At 45.3% G+C, this 16,906-nt stretch overlaps 3 protein-coding genes across 3 annotated transcripts; 1 reads left to right on the top strand and 2 right to left on the bottom strand.

Moving 5' to 3' along the window:
• Positions 1–354: 354 nt before the first annotated feature.
• Positions 355–4,807, top strand: L203_100686 (uncharacterized protein; the record flags this gene model as incomplete). Its single annotated transcript, XM_066210142.1, has 8 exons — positions 355–1,431; positions 1,483–1,540; positions 1,596–1,692; positions 1,742–3,157; positions 3,210–3,979; positions 4,033–4,238; positions 4,288–4,494; positions 4,547–4,807. The coding sequence occupies 8 exons, from the start codon at positions 355–357 to the stop codon at positions 4,805–4,807; spliced, it is 4,092 nt and encodes a 1,363-aa protein (XP_066066239.1).
• Positions 4,808–5,203: 396 nt separating this feature from the next.
• L203_100685 (uncharacterized protein) lies at positions 5,204–14,202 on the bottom strand (the record flags this gene model as incomplete). Its single annotated transcript, XM_066210141.1, has 11 exons — positions 5,204–5,397; positions 5,453–5,554; positions 5,613–5,703; positions 5,756–7,295; positions 7,348–9,249; positions 9,311–9,464; positions 9,522–10,268; positions 10,317–11,058; positions 11,112–12,041; positions 12,096–13,089; positions 13,166–14,202. 11 exons carry the CDS (start codon positions 14,200–14,202, stop codon positions 5,204–5,206), a joined length of 8,433 nt encoding a protein of 2,810 aa, XP_066066238.1.
• Positions 14,203–15,097: 895 nt separating this feature from the next.
• On the bottom strand, positions 15,098–15,769 carry L203_100684 (uncharacterized protein; the record flags this gene model as incomplete). The annotated part of the gene is made up of 1 exon (XM_066210140.1): positions 15,098–15,769. One exon carries the CDS (start codon positions 15,767–15,769, stop codon positions 15,098–15,100), a length of 672 nt encoding a protein of 223 aa, XP_066066237.1.
• Positions 15,770–16,906: the final 1,137 nt, after the last annotated feature.

Here is a 16,906-nt window from a genome sequence, read left to right as displayed (position 1 = left end):
GTTAACTGGCAATGATAAAAGTGTTAATTATTGATTATCATCAACTTTTGAGAATTAAGCGTTTTATTAACCACTTTTATTGTTAAAAATTTCGTAAAAAAACGCCCTGAGTCTTGGATCTCATGTTTCCAACGACGCGTCGTATTCTCATTATTTGCCATCTTTTCTTCTAGTATACTTGTTTTCTTTCATCTTCTTGGTCTTGCCGTTGAAACTCGCGCATTGATATCAAAACACATTGCTTGGCTCCTCTTGATTATACCTTTCTTGTGGTACCTATCTTGACCTATCTTACGCATTCATTGTACGTATAGTGATACACCGACGCGTCTCACCTGTACTGATAGACTCCAGATGTCACTCTCTTCTACTTTACCACCCCTTACTTCCTCTTCTTCAGCTCCAACCATTCCCACCGATCTACCAGCGCCGCGTCCGGCACCTAGAAGAACTTATGGACGCGCAAAATGCGCTGAGTCACCCGTAGCCGAAGAACCAAGTGCTAGTACCCTTAAGCCATCTGAAACCAATTCTATTTCTCTCCTGGATAGATGGCAAAAGGGAGGATCTGAGTTTCTCAGCTCCATGTCGTTATTGAGTGAAGCTAGGAATGAAGGTGGGGATGAAGATGAGGACGATATGGAAGCAGTGAAGCGCGAGCTTGAGAGAATGAGACGTGAAGCTCGGGACAAGGCTGTGAAAGAAGTCGATGTCAAGCATAATTTGCAATCCATGCCAGTGTCACCCAAATATTTGATTCAAAACAACAATCTGAGCGTTTCACTCAGCAACTCTATTATAGGTGCAGATTTTGAAAAACAACTTCAACGACCTTCTTGTCCACCCTCTTCTCCTCCAAAATGTGCTTCATCTCGTGCTGTATCATCACATAACGAGTCATCCATGGATAGGCTTTCTGAGACAGAGATCTCAGATCAAGGTGAAGACGGACCCCTATATGAACCTACAGACATCCTCGATGCGCCGGGTTTGAAAGAACAGTCGTTCCCTATAAGAAGAGCAGACAAGCTGAAGATACGCCAAGCTATTATATCAGATGGCGAGGATAACGACGATCAAACTACTCTCAGGAAAACTCGCGGAATGCCAGAATCTAGTCAAAGCATGTCTCCGCCCCTTTTTAGTCCTGCAAAGGAGCGACAATTTGAACACGGAAAGTCGTCACTCACATCGTTCAGTCACCCAGAAGTCTCCCAGAAATTGAACAGAGATATCAGCGAATCTGACCTTGACGATGCTGCGGTAGATGCACAAAACATTTCAGCCTTTTTACACTCCCAAGAGATGAATGAAATGCAGAATGAGAGAGTAGAAGATGATACAGCAAAACCAAATAAGAAAGATGCGCTCGCTAAGATGGGGGTTTTGTTTTCTGACGAGGAGCAAGACAAGAAGAAAAAGAGAAAGAAGGTACTGGTATCCGTTTGATTTGGAGTGAAAAAAAACTTACCATCGCGGCAGGGTCTCAATAAGAAAGAACTAGTGATTATGCATAGGGATATTCAGGCAGCAGAAAGAGGTGTTTGATTGCCATTTCCCTTTTCGTAAAGGGATGCAGCTAACTGATGTTATAGAAAGATCCTTCTATCTTAGTCGTCCTCAGGTGCTAAAACCAACAATGAACAACTGGCTCGAGAATCTTGATAGAATTCAGAACCGAGGCGACGTCAAGTACGTTATTCGTTTCACTGAAGATTGGCTTGGCTGATGTGTGAGAAAGGCAAAAAAGTCAAGGTATCAAGTCTGAATCTTCTCGCCATTTCAGCTCTGATCCAATCAGTACATTCACTTCCTCTCCACAGCTTCAACCTCACAGATCTGGCAAAGATTTTGCTTCTGCTTGCCCATCTGAAACATCTCGCTTAACAATCATGGATACTCAAGCAGATCAAAAGCAAGATCCCAACAGTTCTTTATTGCGACAAATTACTGAAAAAGACATGAAAGAAGTGCAACATAAGGTTCTTCAAGAACGCAAGATGAGATTCTTACAGATACAACAAGGCCAGAAAACTTTCCAGCCCCAGGCGGCCGAAGATGACATTGAAATACTAGAAGATCCTCAAAATTTCGACGACCTTCCGAAAATTCCTGGTAAACGTGCTGGTGGTAAACTAAGGAACATAACGGCATTCCAGCCCAACAGATCATCTACTCCAGGCAGTGCCGTTGTTGATCAAGAACTAAGTGAAGTTTATCCTATCCATGCTTTTGGAGGTATAGGACACATCAACAGAAGAAACACAAATACTCCGCGTCAATCGATTCAGAAAAAGGATCGAGACAGGGCTGTAACACAAGCAGAGTTGGACAGGTCGATTTATGCTAAGTCTAGATTACAGTCTGCCGAAACAATCAGACACAAAGAAAATAATTTCGGCAGAGGCAGAGTTTTGCCTGAAAGGCAGCAGTTGAATATTACTGCCCTTACGCAGACACTAGCGTTGAATCGAAGAGAAGATGATGGAGCTGCCATTGAAGACGACGAAGATAGAGAAGACGAGGATTGGAAGTCAGATAATGAGGTAGAGGAGGATGGGTCCCTTCAATATGAGGACGCTGAAGAAGAAATTAACAACACTGTTGCGCACGAGAGTGTCAGCGTTTCTGCTGTTGAGAAAGATGAGATTGACGAAATTGACGAAAAGAAACCAACCTTCAAAGCGAGAAAGGGCAGAAGGGCTACTCGCGTTATTCGGTCGGACGACGAAGACGAGATGATCTCTGAAACACATATTTCAGTTCGTAAACAAGATATTGAAGATAGCAGTTCCGATGTATTTACAGACATTGCTGGCCAACAAACTGACTTACTTATGGTTGATGGTATCGATGAGGGTCCTGAGCTTGAGCTAGGAGGTTTTAGTGACTCTGGCAATTTTTCTCAGCTTTTCGATTCCACTCAAGCCGGTGAAGGGCCTCAAGTATCTGCTGAAGGAGTCGATGCGTTTGCACTATTGCGTAATCAAAACCTTGTTGGTTTGCTCCCAACTCAAGCAATGTTGCCTAACGTTCATATCTCTGAGACTCAAGTGGCTCGGGATGATGCTTTTGTTGCTGAAATACTGGAGGATCAGGCTTTAGAGAGGACGCAGGCGCTGGACGATCCGAAAATGATGTATATGAACACTCAGGGGTAATTTCAATCTCCTGCATTTCGTACGGCTTTTGCTGATGGCAAGGTGTAGTTTATTCACGCAAACAAAACCATTGCGTGTGTGTGAACCATCTTTTTCCCAAGACTTCTCCACCCCTTACGGTAAAACCCAAGCTCAAATCCAAAATCCAAGTTCTACACATTCAGAGATGCCTGTCGCCTTCAGTATTGCCAGAGATGTAATTGAAAGTCCTTTAGAAGAAATCAAAGAGAAATCTCGAAGACGAAGAGAACTGAGAAGAAGCGCTTCAAGATCTTTCAGTCCTCATGCCGCATCACGATTACCCTCTCCTGTGGAGACGCTGCCTATGAAACCAACCTATCGATCCTCTGGCAGCCGAGATGCCTTTGATGTCATGCGTGAAGGCGCGCTTCAAGAGGCAGCGCAAGTTCTGTCGAAAGAGAACATGAATAAGCCAAAATATGTACAGGCAGAGGCTGAAGAAAGTGACGAAGATATGGGAGGATGGCTGAAAGAAGCGGACGATGAGGATGAAGAATCAGACAATGAAGGTCTGGACCAGTACATTGAAGAGCTTGTGGATGATGAGGCTATGGATGAGGCTGAACAACTTCGTCATGCTGAGCTAATCGCTGAAATGAGGAAGAAACACGAAGAAGAGGATGATGCTAAGCTTGAAGCTGAAGCTAGGAAAATCATCCAAGGTGAACGAAGAAAAAAAAGGAAAGGACGAGATTTTTATGATTCAGACGATAGCGATGATGGAAGGGGCAGGAGGAAGCGTTTGAACAAGAAACAGAGGAAAGTCAAAGAGATTCAATTTCAGGAAGGTTTACTACGTAAGCCAAACTATTTACGATTGAAGACGCCCGCTTACAGGAGATACGACTAGCTGGCGAGAGAAACGCTTTTGGCGAATCCTATCTATTGGACCACTATGATACTGACGACGACGACATCGGTGTACAAGAATATACGCCAGCTTTACTTGGTGGAGTAGAATCAATCTCACCCACTCAAGAACATGCGGAGGAGGATAAACTTTCTCGCCGTGAAAAACTGGAACGACTCAAAGAGATTGGCAGAAAGAACCGAGGGGTCAGTTCAGTATCTTGTGGTTGAAACAGCGTTGACACCAGGTGCTTAGCGTAATCTTGACGATTCCGAACGCATGTACCACCACCTAGATCTTCAACTTGACCAAACTTTTGAGACAAACAAGTTGGACATGTCTCGAGGAAGCGCGATCACGCTTGATGATGGTGTAGACAATGGCGAAATAGAATATGCAGTAACCAAGGGCCCAAGGTCATATGAGAGAAAGGATAAGATCGTTCATGATGAGGACGGTCTTGTAAGTATTTTAGTGAGAGCTTGACTTGTATGAACTAACCCAATGTTACAAGGGTCCTGTACGCCCACACAGAAAATCCCAAACAAGTACTTCTTTACAGGAATATCTCAAATCAGAGCAAAACATAATCCGACGCACTGGTAGTGGCGCTGGCAAAGGTTCTGTTGTTCAAAAGTTGCCTTCCTCTGCGAGCACACCAAGTGTGGATGGGAATGTCATTAGCAAGAAAGATAGAAACGAAAGAGCGATGCCTTCTAGGAACAGCACAATGAGCTCAACTATTACAATGTTGAGAAGCGACAAATTTGCATAACCTATATCACCAAGGTCTGTAGATCTTTGTCTATCTTTAGGACCTTTTATATCACATAAACATTTATTTTGACATTGTTGATCAAAACGTTTGTAATGGACCAATATCTTGCTAGTACATGGTTCATGAGAGAATATAACTCTGCCAGAGTATGTATTAAAGAGATAACAACAACTATACGTAAGAATATTACAAGTATTGTAAGAAGAAGACGTTTCGTGATACTGAAGCTTCCAAATGTTTTCCCAAAATATGAAATTAAACCAAGTATACTAAAAACTATAATATAAACATACAAATTGAATCGTTACATGCATGACGTTGTATCGTCGTAATGGAACTTCAACATGCTGCAACAGCTGATGAGGGCAGTGAGGACAAAAAGTAGAAGCATTCTCAGAATGCTGGGGGAATTGATACAGGGACTGAAGAGACAACGTCTTTACTGGCTCCTGCGCTGATAATGAAACCAAGTTTTGCTAAACACTTGATGAGATCAGTTTTGGTGACAGGTTTAGCAAGTACGGCGGAAAACAGTGTTCCCTCTTCCGTAATCGACTGATGTTGTTCATATGATGTAGCAGCAATAACTGATGAGAATTGCCCATCAGTTTCAACATCATTCATAAAAGCTACAACACCTACTCGGGGTATGTTGATTATGATTGTTTGTTGAGCGAATCATACGAGCAACTTGTTCTCCGTTCACAACCGGCATATGAATGTCACAAATGATCACGTCAAAACCTGATTGAGTCTCTACATTAATAGATATTCTGTGAAAAAGGCTACCTCAATGACTTACAAATACTACCCATTGTGGCGGCTAAAGCACTGGGACCATCGTCAACACAGATGCAACGACATCCCATTCTTGTAAGCAAGGTTTCAAGTATCTAAAACATGGATGTTAAAAAGATACTTTCCAGATGTAGATCATATACTTGCCTTTTGTGAAATAGGATTGTCCTCGGCAATCAGTACATCCAAGCCTCTATTTGGCGCTCCAGATGTATTTTGGTCTTTCTTATCGGTATTGACCGCCGCATCAACATCTCTGTTTGAAGTTGATTGCACAGAAGCCTGACGCCGCTGTCTCCAAAGTTCTGCGCTCGCGCTGCCAGCACTCGACCCAGAATCTGTCCTCATGCGAGGTTGCTTCGCATTTCGACGAACAGCCTCCGGATCATTATAACATTTGATTCGATCTATGGCACTCAATTCAGAAAGGCGACGGGGTTGATTTGAGGTAATGGACTGTGAAGAAGAACGCATATTCGAACGGGAGGGAGTTGATACTGCAGATGATGTTGATGTTGATGGTGAAGGAGGTCCGGTATCCGATACCTTACGCTTCGTCTTGTCCAGAGTTTTCACAGACAATCCCCTTGGTCTACCTTTACTGCTCGCAGATGGAGGACTTTCAAACGCCTGCGCAAAAGGAGCCATTGAATCGACCCTCATTTTTCGAATGACATCGTCATTTGCTTGCTTTAGTACTGGGAGGTTCTTGTAATTGAAAGCGCCAAATTCATCTTGCGCAGCGACGCCATTGATATCAAGGTCCATCTCATTGGCAACAACAGAGTTCTCGATAGGCTCAATATTCGCGTCGGCAGTTTGTTTCAAAACCTGTGGAACAGCATCTTCATCATGAAATGTGTGTACAGCCCCACGAGAGTCGAAATAGTCGGTAGACTCCGGATCTGTCACCTCTGGCACAAAACTTGGCTCTGATGTAGATATAGTTTCCCAATTGATGGAAGCAAAGAAGGGGTGGCTTTTGACTTCCTCAGCGCCCTTTGCGCCTAGTCTTCTCTGAGGATCGGGGTATAGCAATCTATCAATAAGATCATGTGCTTCTGGAGAGATATCGATCTCATTCTCGTGCCAATCAATCCTTCTTGAAACGACATTGTCAAAGACTTTCTCAGGAGTTTCCGCATGAAATGGTGGAATGCCATATAAGAATTCGTAGAGCACAACCCCCAGTGCCCACCAATCAACAGCAGTGTCATCTTGCCCAATACCTAAAATACTTTCTGGAGCAAGATAATCTGGTGTTCCGACAAATCTTGGAGGATCTCGACCGCTCACAGATGGGGTGTTCATTTCAGATGAAAGCTTTGTAACATTAGACATTTGTCGTATATGCTTCGAAATCATTCCTCCTGATTCAGAACCACTAGATTCGTTCGCTGAACCAGAATCCCGGATTTGGGCAAAGTAAGATTGATTAAGGCTGGCCATAGAAGGCCTAGGCACAAGTTCTGGTGATAGCATATTTGAGTCCATTGAAGAGGTGTTTGAAACGCTCCTGGTTATAGATGGTTGCTGACGAGTAGAACCACGAAGGGAAGTGCCACGAAGAAAAGCAGGTCTTGGGCCCCCAATTTGACGATTAAGTAGACCTATTCTTGACAGCCCGAAGTCAGTTAATTTTAAATGCCCTCGGGAGTCAATGAGCAAGTTATCAGGCTTAATGTCACTGTGCACATCGTTATCAGTAGATTAATAATAGTGGATGCTGTCATGCTCACCGATGCACAATGTTTCTTCTATGTAGGTATTCCAAACCCAAAACAACTTCCGCTGTGTAATTTCTCGCCCAATCCTCGCTCAAACCACTAAGTGTTTTGACCAGAGTAGCGCAATCGCCACCATTCAGGTATTCCATAACTAAATACAGATAATCTTTCGATTGAAAGGAGAAGAATAGTTTCGCCACATATGGAGAACTGGCTTGGTTCATGAGAATTGTTCTTTCAGCTTTGACATTTGTAATTTGGTTCTTGGCAATCATGTCTGACTTTTTGAGTGCCTTGATAGCATAATAATCACCTGTTGCAACTTTCTTGGCAAGATAGACCGACCCAAAAGCACCTCGACTGATAGGTTTGATGATTTCAAAATCTTTGATAGAAGGCTGGGCGACACTAGAACGTAAAGCTGCTGAGGGAATACGTGGAGAAATAGGTGCGTCACGCATAGTTCGCGAGGTAGAGATTCGGCGGCGATGATAATGCTTGTCAGGAGCGAGAGGAACCAAAAGCGGAGAAGAAGCGACTGAACCAGCCCTACTAGAGCTTGATTTTGGGGGAGTTGCTTTACTTGGTATGGGCGGAGGAACAACAGCAGGCGAAATTTCTTTCCTATGCGTTGAAGATTTTGTGTCAACAGCCTTGGGGGCTAAAATTGGAGCTTTAGGCTCTGGCAGCGGGGAAGGAAGCTTAAAGTATGGTGAAGGGTCTGTCGTTACAATCTGTGCCATTGTTGGAGTAGGCGCAATACTAGTTGGCACGGATTGTTCTCCAAAAGTAGAGGCGTGGCGATGGGGGTGACTCTGAGTGATAGGTAGTCTAGCCAAGGGCGCTATCTTTCTAGGTCCAGGAGGTGAAACATCTGGACCATCAATCGATAAAGAGGGGTATGACATCGTTGGAGACTGTTCGAAGTCACTACCAGATCCAGATTCACTGCCAGATTCACTACCATCTCCTTCAGCAATCATCTGATTGACCTTGTCCTCCCACTCATGTCTCGTCTTTTCAGAGTATCGAATAGTGCTCTGCATTCTGGCAACGGCCTTCTGTTTCCGCTTTAGCTGTTCTTCGACATGGGTAAAAAGAAGATTGAGAGCCGAATCATGAGTTTGAGGACGCTGCCATCTAGTGATTTCCAGTAGTTTATCTTCAGACTCTTGTGAAAGGTAATGCTGAACAGTGGAGGGTAGATCTGCCTCTTCTTCTCGGACACCGGGTGTTTCTACTTGTCGAGCAGTGTTCAGTATATTAAGAACATCATCTAGGTGCTCGTGTGCTATCTTGCGCACTTCCACACCTTGAGAATATTGAGACAATGATCCCCCTTCACTGGCAGCAAGAGAGTCAGGAAGTGTAAAAAACAAAACCCCTTGGTATTGGGCAGGTTGATTCGGAGCAGGGGTGTCAATTTCGGAATTAAGCTTGACGACGGTTTGGTGAAGGCCATACAAGCATTCATCGCATTCGGCAATCTCTGCCTCCAGCCGATGTAGAGCATCACAAGTTTCGTTGTGTTTTTCAAAAAACCAAGTGACTATTTCGCGTTCGCAGATACGACAAAGGATACCCTCTGTTGAGATATTTCCGTTACGAGGGAAAGCAGCATCGGTGATTGCTTCCACTTGGGTAGCAGGAACAGGTTTTAGAACCCACATAGTGTGTGACGGTTTATATTCTTCACGCATCAACATACCCACGCCTTCCAGCTCAATATACACGGGCCCAGGTTGTCTTTCATTAGCCCTTTCTTCAATGTCGTGGACCTCAAATCGGAATCGAAGCTGGACAGTATTATTGTCATCATCAATCAATTCTTGAGTAGCTTCCGAAAAGACAGAGGCATCGCCTGGAGCAAGAAGGTCAGTGATAGGTTTATCCAAAACATCTTCAGGATCTCGTCTGTAAATTTGACCAGTCATTTTTTCTTCTGTAGACAGAAGGTTAAAGGAACATAACTTACCCAGTTACCTCCATAATAGCATCATTAACATACTCGACCAACTCGCCTTGGAGACTTAGCTCCATCACAATATTAACGCTTTTAGCATGCTCGGCCAAGAACCTCAAATCATCAAGTGCTTGGCCCTTAGGCGGCATTGCCATCTTGCTCATTTCTGCACCGTCATGTCGAATAAGCCTCTCAAACGGTGTCAAATTAATATAGAACCTACCCTCTGGCTTAGCAGTTTGCGGGCTAGCAGTTTCCAAGGGAGCCGCTAAGGCGAATGCCGATGGCTGATCACTAGCAACAGATGCGCTTGCCGACATAGGCGAATAATGGGATTCACCTTGAGTTACCTTGGCCTCTTGGTCGAATTTCAATTCCTCTCTTAACGGTTTCATAACAAACAACAATGGTTCATCGTTTTCCGTCTCCGCACCGAAGTTCCAAAACCCTCTTTCAGCTTCCCACCAATCCAACACTCGACCAAAGTTCGCAACCGCCAACAAGATTTCAACATACCACTCCCGGCCTGGCCAATCAGAATGATTGTCCCATTTAAATCCGACTCTCTGAATTTTTTGAATTATTGTAGTACAAGATGAAGTTCCCGATTTGAGGCTAAAAACACTGGAATCAATGACCTCAGTAGCAAGCACAATGAGTTCTTGTAAAGCTTGGAGAAATGCTCGATCTTCTTCTTCATTGTCGGCCAACTGACTGTCTGAAACATGTTTTCCTGGCATAGGCGAACGAGAACGAGACGTTGACCTTGAACTTGAAACAGAGTTATTATGTTCTCGCGAAACAGAGACATTTCGTCCTGTTGGTCTGTAACCCCGTGGCGCAACACTTGGTCTCCGGCGGGACACCATATTTTTCTTTGGACTTGTGGGCAACATTGAGATTCTAGCTTTGGGACTAATAATGGGCCTAGAAACGGAAGCACGGCGACTGGGTCCCCGTGATGCTGACACTACGTTGCATCAGTATTCATGTTGTTTTTCTCATTGAGGATGCCTACCTCCTCGTGATCTAGATGCTTCGCTCTCAAAGCCTCCGGCCTCGCTCCCAGTATCCTCTACATCCATGACTGGGGGGGAGTCATTAAGGTTCAAACTCTCGAAATAGTCAACAGGCATCAGGTCTTCTAATCTATTGGTTTCTTCTGGCGACTGATCAACGAACTTGGTGATGGAGTTGATTGTTTTCCTAAGACTTGTATCGCATGCCTCTTTAGCTCCGTTCAGTCTTCGTTTGATATGGCTTCTTACAGAGCCTACTGTGAGCTCTGTGCCAGGGGCAACAGGTTTATCTTCTTTGTCTTCTTGCTGAGCAAGACCAAGTGTATACACTGGTGATGGCGTTTGATCCCACCTTGAAACTCCTGGCGTCAAACCAGACCCAATACCTTGTCCATAACCTGATGAGCGAGAAGATGATTGGCTCTGTCTCAATGGTTGACCAAGGGGTACTTTTACAGGCTGCGAGCTGGAATCACTACTATGAGGGCTAGATTGCTGCAGAATGTTGGGCTTAAGTTCCAACCGAAGACTTGGCCCTTTCCTTCTAGCCTCTAGCGATCCGCTTCCTCGATAGAAAGGATAAGGCAATTCCTCCATCCCAGTAGAAGGCTGCCTGACCGGCACGGGTGGAGGCGGTGGTAAGGGCGGCATAGCAGTTTCAGCTGAGGAGTTACGCGAAAGGTAGGGTACATCAGCAACTGTTGATCCAAGAATACTCGCTGTCTCCATGTGATCATCTCTCTGAGCGCGATGGCGAAGTTCATTATGTGAGATGACTTTTCGAAGGGATAAACCTGGTGAGCCGCGATGATATAAGGCTTCTGGGATAAGTAGGGCAGTTTGAGGTCGGGAAATGAGGGGGGGGTGTTTATGCTTTTAGGTGAATACTGTGAATGAGGTCTCTCAAACGGCTGACTATCGGCAGCGAAATAGCTCTTGACTGTTCCCCACCATCCTTCCATCTTGGATACCAAATTCTTATTCTTTCTCTTCAGGCTCCCTCCATTTGAGATGGTGCCATTGGAGAAAGAATAGTCAGTTTTGATGGAGCTGCCAGAGGATTGTCTTTGACGCTCAAACACACTTGATCTTTTCTGCGTTGGTGAGAGTCTAGGATCCATCAGGGATTTAACCGACAAACTTCTTCTCCTTAATGAGCCTTGCAGAGATGACGGCGTTTGACTGTCTCTTGAAGTAGTTGGTGTTAAAACCATCGAAGGAGAGCGAGTAATCTCTCTGCCTGGTATTGGCATAGTCTCTTGATCCGAAAGTTTTCGAATTTCTGCTGGTCTGACTGCCTGAAATTCGAACAAAGGACTTTCCGCTCTTGATGATCCCGGTTGAGAAGTTTTAGCTCTGGCAGCTTGGGCTTCTGCCCGAATTTTCATGTCCTTGTATCCTTTGTAGCAATCTATCCAATCAACCCACTCGATCATACCCATTCCGCTTTGTTTTTCCATTGACACACCCTCTCGTTCTATTCCAGTAACTTGTTCAACAGAGTAGGGTGAATTGATCGAGCCATATTCCTGTGAGACCACGCAAGGCATTGCGCTCATGGAGTTTTGCAGCGGAAGATCGACGCCTGAAGTTGAAGCAGCAATAAGAGGTTTTGCATCCAATTCACCCCATTCGTGCTGCCTGTCCGCTCTTCTTGCGGCTAACACTGCCGGCGACCCTGCGCTTGTAGATCGTCCAAATATTGGTGGCATCGGATAGCTCTTCTACAGTCTTTTGTCAGCAGTTACAGGAATAATCAGTGGAACAAGAGAACGAACACTACTACCAACTCCCCATCGTTGTATTTTTGCTTGTCTACTCTGCATAATCATCGTCGCATGACTGGCAGCATCCCCCATGCCATGAATTCCGACTAAATCTCCTGCATTACTTCTGTGTGCTAGGATAGCTGGGCGAAGATGCCTCGGTGGTCGTTCCGTAGTGGCAGAAGCAGGCTGAGGGGCTAGATAAAAACCACTTGGCATGCTGAGGCCGAGACCAAAGGAACAAGAGGCAAGCTCGGATTTAGTTGGTGAGACGTTAGCACTCAGAGGCTTGGATGAATTTTCTAAGAAAGAACTGGAGGGTACCAGAGCAGCCTCATGCAAAGATGTGCGGTACTTGTGCACCTGTGTTGGCTCCAAGGGCGTCGGGTCTGGACGATCAAGGGGAAGAGACGGTCTTGGTCTAGGCCTTGGCAACATAGGGGTTTTGAATGGCAAGGATGGGAGGTTACACGTAGCAGATATGTTGGGTTTAATGTTGGGGGAAGGCGTTGCGGTAACTACAGGGGTCGAAGCAGGTTGTGGCTTTTCTGAATTTTCGCTTGAAGTATTCGGAAGTTGAGATGGCGGCATCGCGGTCTCATCAAGCTGATCTTTTGTTACATTCTCAGGTGAAGCCTTATTCAACTGACTCGAGCTCAATACTGGGCTGGTAGTATTGGAGCTTCTCAACAGATCCGCCGCTAGTCTCACACTTGTAGGCACTCTGTTTAACTTAATAGCTGCCCCAACGTTTGAAGAACCTGAAGCTATACCTGAGTCGCTTGTCATGCTTGTAGACGAACTAAATGATGCTGAAGCATCTGAAGCAGTTGTCCATGGTGATGGTAATGGATTAAGAGGAGACACCATTGAGGCTGAAGTTGACAAATGCGTTACGCCTGAACCGCCGAATGATCCTTTGCTGCCAATGGCACCAGGCATCTTGCGATCTTCCAACACGGAACTCAAGAATTCTGATTGTCGTCTTTGTTTAAGTGGGCTAATGCTAATAAGTTGGTGGAGTCAACAAATCAACAAACATAGTAATCAAACAGTGCCTCCTTTGTGACATATGAACTCACCTGAGACTACTTCCAATAGATGACCGATCCCTTTCTCTCCTGGGTGAAGGAGGGCCGCCACCCAAGTCCCCTCTAGTTCCCCCTTTCTGGCCCATGTTGCCATTATTACTACCTATAGGTGATCCAGAGACAGAAGTTGTTTCCCAGGCTCCCAAACCCAGACCAAGGACATTTTCCTCCTTTGCGCCCACAGGTATGGCTACCGACGGCTTCTTAAGAGAGTCACTATTTGGACTATGTCCCGTCTGAGAGCTTGTTCCAGCGGCAGCAGAAGCTGATGTTGGTATGTCCATAGAGCTGTCACTTGACCTACTTTTTTCTGTAGAGGATTTGGAGGCCGCATCGCCACTCTGAACCCGCACAGTGTCAAAACGATTTACAGATGGCTGAGTCGGGGATTGTCTGGGCGGAGAATATCTGTTCGCCGAGCCAGACAAATGGGATGCACTACTAGAGCGTCTGTTTCTCATGAGAAGGGCACTGGGAGCAAGTGGCTGCAGACAAACATTAGAGGATGTGGAGGTGGAAATAGGACTTGGTGGACGAGAAGTGAAGGTATCAACTCGAAACAGTGAGGGTGATCCTTGTAATGAGCCCGAAGCACTAGACCGATGCACACTTTCCGATAACCTTTTTGGTGTCCCTGCGCCTGATTGCCCTGCTGAGGACGGATCGCTTGGCGGACGCTCTTCATCTGAATGTGCAGGCGACGTGTGTGCCGATGAAGACGTATCAGACCGACAGGGGACAGTGACTGCCCTCGCAAGCGGCGAGGGGAAGGATGGAGTGGCTGCAAATGGTGTTGGATGTTTGCGGCGCTGCGGAAGCAATTGCTCTGTGGAGGCTGGAATAGGGCTAGCAATGTTGCCAGTAGTGTTGCTCGATGGTATCTGCAAGGTTGCCGGTTGATTCGAGTGAGATAGTGATTTTTGGCCTCCTTCAGATTGCACAGATGGCTCGTATAGTGAAGGCGCAAGTGATGGTTCTACAGCGTCCCTGTCCCGATCCTCGTCCAAGAAGAACACGCCAGCAGACATTTTACTGTTTCTGGTTTGATTCGTATCAGTGCTGGTCAACATTGATCAGACGACCCACATACTCTAGATCAGACGGTTGAGGATGAATAGAAACAGACGAGGAACCCAGTTCTCACGCGCACGAGTGTCTCAAAACACGCAGCAACGCAACGACAGCTGCTCCAAACTATTCCTTATCTTCTCCCTATACCCGCTAAGCGTTAACGTCCTCAGACCGTAGATAATGCGCGTCCAAAACGTCTATGGCCCGACGGCAGACAATCCAGTTTTTATGTCAGGCGACAAAGGTAAATGGTGGAGCACTGATGCTGGGCTTTTCTTCAATGGGCCGATAGCTTTCAATCTGTACGTTGCTATGAAAGCCACCGCATATGGCCCGAACAGAATTATTTTGAAGTGGCAAAAGATGGAAATGTAAAAGAAAGAGATGAAAATGAAATCGCGGTCGTGGATTCAAGTGACAGTGCCAAATGACCCACAGAAAATAGGGTCCTTACTAACGAATATGTTCCTGAAACCGTGCCTGCCTCCACTTTCCCTCTTTGCTTCGACATGCATTTGTATCATGGCTAATATTTCAACTGCAACCATTTTGGTTTGTTCTCCTTTTATTAATCTCAGAAGGCAACAAACATGTGTACATGGGATCGCGTGGAAGAGCATAGAGTGTGTCTATGGGGCGTACACAGGAAGTAGAAGACGGAGTGGTGAGTGTTTGACCTGGTTGGCACTTGCAATCGCGAGGGTGTATGCACGATGAAAGATGATCAGTATGCGATAGCTGGTAGCCTGAAGCGAGGAAGACGACCTTGGATGGATACGGCAGAGGTAACGATGCTCTCTGTCTAAAAGTATGCTCAATTGTAAGCGATTTGTTATGTGCATTCTATGCCTTCTAAATCCAATTCCCCTCCTTGACGCCTCTATAGCCGCATCTGCGTCTGCGTTCTTCTACAGTCGGTGCTTTGAAAACGGAATCGACCTTGTGAGGTATAGGTAGATTTCCCTCAAAAGACCTCGCATTCTTTGGCATTTTTGCCTGCCACCTCTTCCAGATGCTTGTCGCTTCTGCCTTGAATGAGAATGAGGATGAGGATAAAGACTTGTTTCTGGCAAGCTCAGAAAAGCGCAGCCTTCTTCCCAGCACGCGCTGGACGCGTCCCGGCTTGGACTGAGACTCGACAGGGTGAGAACAAGAAGCGAGTGATGAGAGAGAGACGGAAGGGGATATAGACAGTATTCTGGGCGTTGCAAAGACGTTCTTGGCAGGAGATGGAGGAGTCGAAGGAGAATATACCCAGGACTTGGCGTCCAATCGTGGAAAGGTATGGCCCGAACAATGTTTTTGGTATTTGACGGGAGTGAGAGGTTGAGTCAAAGACGAAGCCGTGGCACATTGCACATGGCTTTGGATAGAAGAGTGAGAAGAGAAGCAATGGAATGATCCAAAAGACGATTCAGAAGAGTCATCGGAATAGTCGGTTGAACTTTCGTCGACAAGATCTGCCAGTAAATTCTCCTCTGAATAATCATATTCACCGGAAACAGGACGATTGGAGTTCACCATTGCTGTCAAGGACGAAGGATTTGTAGTTGTGGATATACCGGATAGCTTCTCTGCGTGTTTCAGAGAGATTTGTCAATGTCCTGCGTTTACACGCTCTCATTGCGCATATATAGTGCAAGGCTTCATATCCTCATCATTTCCTTCATTTTTGTCCTTCATCATTCCGTTTGGCCGTAAAACATGCTAGGCACATTCCGTCTAACCCATTCGGTAGCTTGATACAGGATGATTGTGATTATAAATGGATGATGAGAATGTGGAATGATGAAGAACAATAGCAGACTGTCCATTCTGTTCTGTTTGAAACGCCGAAAATGGAATAGTGCCTGGAATATCAATATACTGGCTGAGTAGAGATGGAGTTTGTTATTACAAAACCGCTTGTTGTTTTCTTGCCAACGTAATGTCATTCAACTTGAAGATTCATCGCTTTTGGAAGGTGCGCTTGCGGATTTTGAGCTATTTGTTCTCCCGTTACTGCCCGTTATGGTTGCCTGCCACTCACAAAATGTCGGCCATGCAATCTGGTATCAGGATCTCTAGCAAAACACAAGTGAATCATGTGTCATGGAAGGAAACATGAAACAGTACAATAGACAGTCAGGTCGGCCGCCTAACATGAGCTCTCTCATTTATAACGCCCTTGTTTTGGGATGTCTCGATCTTAGCTAATATAATAGGCAAGAATCCATAGTTGACCATTGTATGGGAAGCAATTAACAGTATCTAACGAATAGGCCGGCTCGAATGTATGCAACGAGAGCTATTACGGAGAAAAGTAAAAGGTTGACCATTCTGGGTGTGTTTGTTGGTGTTGGCCTGATTAAGCCAACAATCGAATGATAGGCTTTGCATAGGATGCTTCCGGACCTGTCAGATGCTGAACATGCTATACGATGATATGTCGACCGGCCAAGTAGCAGACAATACGCATTTTGGTGGATAGATTAAAGACCAGTCGATAATGGAGAGAAGCTTTTCGTCGTTCAAATTAAGACAATCAACGGCAATAAGAGATGAGACACAGAGGATGTTGAACGCCTATACAAGTGTCGATGATGTTACAAACATGAAACAAAAGATGATGATTATCAATTGAGCAAATAATTTGTTGCTACCATGGCAGTCTCTATATGG

Source organism: Cryptococcus depauperatus, chromosome 1, assembly GCF_001720195.1.
Source record: "Cryptococcus depauperatus CBS 7841 chromosome 1, complete sequence".
Classification (NCBI taxonomy): domain Eukaryota; kingdom Fungi; phylum Basidiomycota; class Tremellomycetes; order Tremellales; family Cryptococcaceae; genus Cryptococcus; species Cryptococcus depauperatus.
This window is presented reverse-complemented; position numbering and strand designations above follow the sequence as displayed.